This window comes from Pagrus pagrus (genome assembly GCF_965226575.1).
Source record: "Pagrus pagrus genome assembly, chromosome: 7".
NCBI classification, from domain to species: domain Eukaryota; kingdom Metazoa; phylum Chordata; class Actinopteri; order Spariformes; family Sparidae; genus Pagrus; species Pagrus pagrus.
Genome location: NC_140191.1, coordinates 20,655,397 through 20,662,304, shown reverse-complemented (window position 1 = coordinate 20,662,304; position 6,908 = coordinate 20,655,397). Strand labels below are relative to the sequence as shown.

The following is a 6,908-nucleotide window of genomic DNA, read 5'->3' as shown; positions in this document are numbered from 1 at the left end:
GTGAAGTGAACTATGTTGTAAAAATCCCACTCTGAGGCGAGCAACTCTTGGAGGGAGCCCACTTTTTGCAGTGTGGAGTCTTGGTTTTGTTCCGCGGCTCCATTTCTATGAGGCAGAAAGGGGGCGGGGACGGGATATTCAGATGAGCCGGAGTGACAGCTCCAGTTTCCCCCAATGCTCTGTGTGTCTGAAACTCCACTGGCTCTCTCCCTGCTAACTCCTCACTTCATAGTGCTGCGTACTAAAAACATCGGACGCTAGGGGATCAAGACGCATGCCACATTGCCTCTATGAGGGCACTTTAACAGATCTTTCGGGGTTTTTTTTCTCCCAGTAAGGGGGCTGCGGAGGGAGGACTTTTTTTTTTTTTATTTTCATTGTCTGATGACTGTTTGCACGGCTGATTATTGAGTTGATTGTTTATTATTTTGGCTGTTGTTGCCCAGCGCCCTGCGCGTTTTTTCCTCCCTTTTTGGAATCGGCGACCTATCCCGCGCTCACCAATGTCCTATCCTCAGGGTTACCTCTACCAGCCCCCGGGCTCTCTGGCTCTTTATTCGTGTCCGGCTTACGGGGCCTCGGCTCTGGCTGCCCCGCGGAATGAAGACTTGGCGAGGTCGTCATCTGGCTCAGCCTTCAGCCCTTACCCTGGATCGGCCGCTTTCTCCGCCTCGGCTGGTGCGGGCTTCTCCAGCCCGCTGTCATACTCCACGGATCCAACCACGGGATTCCCATCCTACATGGTAAAAAATAATAATAATAATAATCTCATATATTCACGTGTGATCGTGTGTGGTGAGGGCTCCGAAGCAGGTGAATGTGTCGGCGAGTTAAAGTCTGTCAGTGCGCTGAATGTTTCGCTGTGTTTTTTTTTTAAATCGCTCCAGGTTCATCATGTGTTGTTCTGATCCAGGGATCAGTGAGTGTTTACGGAACTTTTCTCACTGAGTGTTGCTGCAGAGCCGCATCCACCGGCCTGCACGTCGGGTTCTTCCCCTAAAATCCTTGACCCCTTTGGCTTAAATGGGATTTTTTTTTAAGCGTGAGCTGCAAATTGCAATGGCTTGACCACCGCTTAACACTCACTGCGCAGCTAATTATGTAAAGCAGAACACCAACTAAGATTTTTATTTGAGCCTTTAGCCTCCGAGCAGTTAATTTATGTGTCATAGAAAATTAATATAACACAAGCCGTAACTCTCTCCTCCTCCTCGGCGGTCATTAAACTCGCCGGGGATGAAGTCGCTGGCTGCTACTCTGAGTTGAATAAACGGAGTTTTTAACATGAAAAGCATGACTCGCGATGCTAATGTCACAGGGGCACTTGAAGCGTTTTACGAAAGGTGCATATCAAGTGATTTGCTAATGGGATTTGTAATGCTGCAAAGGGGAGATATGTTAACACACTGGGGCTGCCACAACAAAACAAAAAGCAGCCAGCTGCAAAGAAAATGAGCACGTTAATAGGTGATTACGGAAAATTGAAATTTCCCTTTTTATTATCTTTACGGCTTATTAACAGCGGCTCTGTTATTAGTTAATCCGATAATGATCTTAACCATTAGTTAACCATTAGTCCATGCCTTCCTGCGGCCTGCTTTTTACGCACGGCGTGTTTACTACCCCTGCAATTACAGGGATGTGTCTTAAAGAAAAGGAGTGCGGTTGACAAGTGATCCAAACAAAACAAATCGTATGAAGTATTAATAGTTTGTTTATTTTCAACAGTAGGCTGCACGTCGTAAATCACGCTCGGGGGATTTTAAAGGTTATTACATATGATTTGCAGAAATTGAGGATAGACTCTGACACTGCATTCACACACCTCTCCAGCCTTTTTTTTTTTAACTTCCTCCACAAGTTTGTAAAATGTAATTTTAAACTGTTAAAAACAGTCAAATAAATTCAAAGTAATTATAATATATGAGTGCTTTAAAATGTCTTCCAACTATATGGAGATGTTTTGTAATTAAACGCCACATTTTTTAAAAAATAAAAAGAAAACACCATCTCAGACTTTTCTCAACTTTCCTCCAGAGCTCTCCATATGACGCGCACACGACGGGCATGGCCGGGGCGTTGAGTTACCACCCATACGGGAGTCCGGGCTACCCCTACCAGCTCAACGACCCGGCTTACCGCAAGAACGCCACCAGGGACGCCACGGCCACCCTGAAGGCCTGGCTGCAGGAGCACCGGAAGAACCCGTACCCGACGAAAGGGGAGAAGATCATGCTGGCCATTATCACCAAGATGACCCTGACGCAGGTCTCCACATGGTTCGCCAACGCCAGGCGGAGGCTCAAGAAGGAGAACAAGATGACCTGGGCGCCCAGGAACAAGAGCGAGGACGAGGACGAGGAGGACGGGGACGGCGAGAGGAAGGAGGTGGAGCGCTCGGAGAAAACCCTGGATAACAGCGAGGCTTCAGCGGAGGATGAAGGTGGGGTATAATCCGGCGACCGAGCCAATGATCCATTTAACAATTCAGGGTAGGACGGGGGGCGAGACGGAGGGGAGGGGTGGATGCCCCTTTTATTTACTGCTCAGGTTATTTATTGCATTGATATTATTTGTAAAACAATATCGAATATATGAAATGAGCCAATCATGACACAAACATCCAAAACAAATAATCTACTTTAAATGTATGGTTTTTTTATGTTTCTTTAAGGGGGGGTTCATGTAGCCTATTGTTACAGTAACCATGTTGATTGATTTTTTTTTTTTTTTTAATGATAACGAGTTTCTAACACTCAACACTGGACTCAATGACCTGCTAAGGTGGACATTTTCTCTTCCTGAACATGATTAATGGCAGGTCACTGCTCAACATGGCAATCCACGTGAGTGCACGAGTGGCCTCAATAAAATTAGACCGGTAATGTCGTTCAGTCGATGAAATTAATTGTATAATTATGTAAAAAAAAAAAAAAAAAAAGAAAAGAAAGGAAAAAAAAACGATGTTGTCATATTTTAAAAGGAGCTTTAATTGTAGCCCACTGTTCAGGCTCATATAAATAATTCATAATTTACTTAATCAAGCCTGGTGGGCTGTAATACATTAGTGATTGCTGGGAATACACATGGGCATGGATATACTTACAGGATAAGTTTTTGGTAGTTATTGTATTTTATTTAATTTTTTTATCTCGTGTTTTTATTTTGAAACATTACTCACATTAATATTTAATTGGAAATATGTCTAATTTTTAAAGTTTCATTTAGGCCTAGTTTATTTTATATGTTGTATTTATTGTTTTCTCTGTCATTTCAGGTATCAGCTTGCACGTCGACACCCTGACGGACCACTCCTGCTCGGCGGAGTCTGACGGGGAGAAGGTCAGCTGTCGGGTGGGCGAGCTGAGCTCCGACCAGGCCGCCGACAAATGCGACGACGACGACCACGACCACCACCACGACCCGCGGGCTCAGCTCTCGCCCAAGCCCGTCACCTCGTCGCCTCTCACGGGAGTGGAAGCCCCGGTCCTCAGCCATCACCAACACCACCACCACCACCACCTCCATCACCTCCACCATCTCCACAGCCAGCGCGAGGATTTGGCCCGGAGCCTCGTCAGCAGCAGCAGCAACAATCTGAACACCAATAAATCGTCCTCATGCCTTGACAGCAGACCCACTTCCGGGCCGCCTCAGAACCCCACGGTCAAGCCCAAGTTGTGGTCGCTGGCTGAGATTGCTACCTCGGACCAAAAGCAGCAACATCAGCAGCAGCAGCAGCAGCAACTGGGGCAGCCCGGGCAACCGAGCTGCCCCTCCTCCAGCGGTGGCCTCCTTACTCCCCCCACGCCCTCCACCACCTCCCCGGCTGCCACCTCCCCCTCCCTCTACCCGGCCCCCTCCATCCTTGGAAGACCTATTTATTACACGTCTCCCTTTTATAGCAATTACACAAACTATGGCAACTTCAGCCCCCTGCAGGGCCAAGGGATCCTGCGGTACACTAATTCATCCGGAGTGAGTCTGGCTGCTGCCGCCGCCGCCGCCGCTGCCGCCGCCGCCGCTGCAGCTGCAAACGAGGGTCTCAGCTCCTCTCACCAGGGTCTGGAGGCGAGCACTAACCCCAAGCACAGGCCTGACTCTCCCCTCGTTAAAAATAACCCAAACCAGATTGCTGTTGTCGAGCAGCAGCAGCAGCAGCAGCAGCATTTCAGACCCGCAAATTTAGAAGCAAAGAAAGGTACGTAATAACCTGACGCGGCGCGGCGTTCACGGAACCACTTGAGCTCGTTTAATCTGGCGTTGAATCTTGAGGTGGTGTTTTTCTTTGAACACGGGAGCTCCACAGTGGGATTTCAAAGGCGAGCTCACTTGTTTCCGATGCAAAAATCAATCGGGTTTGTCTTCGTCACTTTTCACGTGTCACTGCAGTTGTTTCCTTTAAGAACATTAAGACTTTTCTCGATTGAGTTTTGCGTGAGAAACAAGTGGCGTCGTGTGACACTGCTGGCAGGTCCCCACCTGTTCCGAGACGAATACGATTTTAGGACTGAATATGAGACTGAATGACTTACAGAAAAAAATGGACTTTTGAGCAAACGAAAGTGTGTCATGGCCTATAATTCGTTTTTCCAGTAATCAGTTTATAATTGTTCTACGTTTGTTTAACATTCAGCACGTTTTTTTTTTTTTCATTAAGCATCCGGAGAAGGGAGTTTTTAATTTGCAACAGGCTCGCATGTGATGGGGGAGAAAAAAAAAAAGCGCAAACAAACGTGCACCTTCAGATCGGGGCGTTAAAATAAACCCATTAAGGAGGACAGGCCTCAAATCAGCCCCCCTGCACACAAACACACAGTGGGCAGCCTGAGCAGAGACACGTTGCCATAGCTTTGAGCAGGAATTCTATTTTTAATGTTTCCTCTGATATGTTTGTGTGTGTGTGCACAGTGGGGCCCGAACCTTATCTCCCAGCTTAGGATAATTATAATTACACAGGGTCAGCCAAACGCAAACAAATCAGTTCGTTTGCTCTGTCTTCAAATGTCACTTATAGGTGGCTGTGGCTCCTTTCAAAGCCCTGCCTGCATACACACCGCTGGATACTCGCAGACCCTTCTCCCCTTTTTTCTCAGTAATTAGCCAGTGTTTTTTTTTTCTTCTTCTTCTTCTTCATGAGCACTTGCCGTATGGAGCTGATTTAAGCAGAGCCAGCTTTAGAAAACTTTTCTGTTTCTCGATCGTGTGGGATTTCTTTTTTATTTCCATGCTCTGCAGGTAGGTGTCACAATTGCTTTGAGTATAAAGGCGAGTGAGGGGCCGCCACCTTTGAGCCCCGCGTTTGAACCCCCCCATAACCTTTCCCCACTCCACACCGGATCTAGTGCCACCATATAGTCGGAACGAAAGCTGCTACCTGCTTCCTCAGCTCAGACACACTCTCTCTCCGCAGCACACACACATTGTTACTGTATCATTTCACTTGTTTTTTTTTGGATTTTTGTTTTGATGCATTGTGGATGATGATAATTTCATATGCTGGTTTGGAAAGAAAAGATCTCCCATTATATGTGATTTACATGTTATTTCTCAGGTTCCTATAGTTTGCTTATTTGCCACGGTATATTATTATTATTATTATTATTATTATTATTATTATTTTAGTATATATTTACGTGTGGACAACAATAATTTGGCCTTTTCTGTGAAACCCTATTTGTAAAAGGAGGTGTCTCGGGACGCAGAGCGGACGGAAGTGAAGTGAACTTGAGGACTTCAAAAAGTGGAATAGCCTACATTTGATATTTATTTTTTTAAATGATGGCGAGATGATGCCTATAATTTATGCAAGTTGTATTGCAAATATGGGAAACTGACATCGTCTGTTTGTTTTGTAAATATATATATTATGGACGGTTTTTATTTGAGAAGCATTTGGGGACAAAAGAGAAAAAAAAGAAAAAGCTACACAATCTTGTTATCAGGAGAACTTTTACTAATTTATATCTTTGAATGTAAATACAAATAAAACGCGCTGGTATTGATGTGCTGGCGCGCTATGATATTCATTATTCAAAAGGAGAAAATATTAAAACTGTTTTCCCAACTATGACATCAATCTTTGGGACTCATTCTTTTTATTCACACCAGACCTGTGTTTGACACTGGGGCGTTTTTTTTTTTTGTTTTTTTTACTTTCATTCACTGTGCTTTTATTTTGACAGTCAGACGCAGATGGGAAACGTTTGATGAATCTCGCTTTTCATAAACATTATGAGCTTTCACAGATTGCACAATCCATTCTGTCTAAATGGACCATCATTTTCTTTTAGGGCCTCATTCTGCTCTGGGATTCTCCCTCGGCCACATATTCACGACCTTGATTGGGATAAACGACATACTTATTTCATTTTTCTCCCCTTTTCCCCCTCTTCCCCTCGCCCTGCCACACATTTATTTTTCAGTGTGATTAATACAGCCGTGGGACGCATCGGGCATTATGGGGCTCCCAGCGGGGCCCGTCCCTGGAGCTTTTTAGCCTGGTTCAGGATGGGTCAGCCCTGCCTGCTTCATTACGGCACGGCATTGAGCAATCCATAAAAGTCTATCTAAGCATCTGCCAGCTCCAATGGGCTGTGTGATGGGCCCTAATCGGACAGGCTTTCCTCTGCTTTTCATCATGGCTTGGTTATTACAGCGACTTTTGGACACAGCTAATTAAACAATTTAGAAAAAAATGTCATTATTATTATTATTATTATTATTATTATTATTATACACGTTTTACCTGACATTTAAAATTTCAATTCATTTTTATGATTTGAAAAAAAAAATAAAATGATTTCCACTATTTTGTCAGTTGTGTGAAATACCCAAAGATCAAATATATAATATTCCCATCCTCCAAGAGCAGGCCTCCATCATCGCTCCCAGCCAGACTAAAAGCT

At 44.8% G+C, this 6,908-nt stretch overlaps 1 protein-coding gene across 1 annotated transcript; it reads left to right on the top strand.

Annotated features, from left to right (window-relative positions):
* The first annotated feature begins 232 nt into the window (after positions 1-232).
* irx2a (iroquois homeobox 2a) lies at positions 233-6,073 on the top strand. The gene is made up of 3 exons (XM_084358156.1): positions 233-743; positions 2,038-2,443; positions 3,278-6,073. The coding sequence occupies exons 1-3, from the start codon at positions 504-506 to the stop codon at positions 4,207-4,209; spliced, it is 1,578 nt and encodes a 525-aa protein (XP_084214282.1). The 5' UTR covers positions 233-503; the 3' UTR covers positions 4,210-6,073.
* The last annotated feature ends 835 nt before the right edge of the window (positions 6,074-6,908 follow it).

Excerpts from the sequence above, each read along its gene's own strand:
- irx2a (XM_084358156.1), top strand. The coding sequence starts at position 504 with ATGTCCTATCCTCAGGGTTACCTCTACCAGCCCCCGGGCTCTCTGGCT. Across the intron at positions 744-2,037 it reads CGGGATTCCCATCCTACATG|AGCTCTCCATATGACGCGCA; the intron begins GTAAAAAATAAT and ends ACTTTCCTCCAG. Across the intron at positions 2,444-3,277 it reads GGCTTCAGCGGAGGATGAAG|GTATCAGCTTGCACGTCGAC; the intron begins GTGGGGTATAAT and ends CTGTCATTTCAG.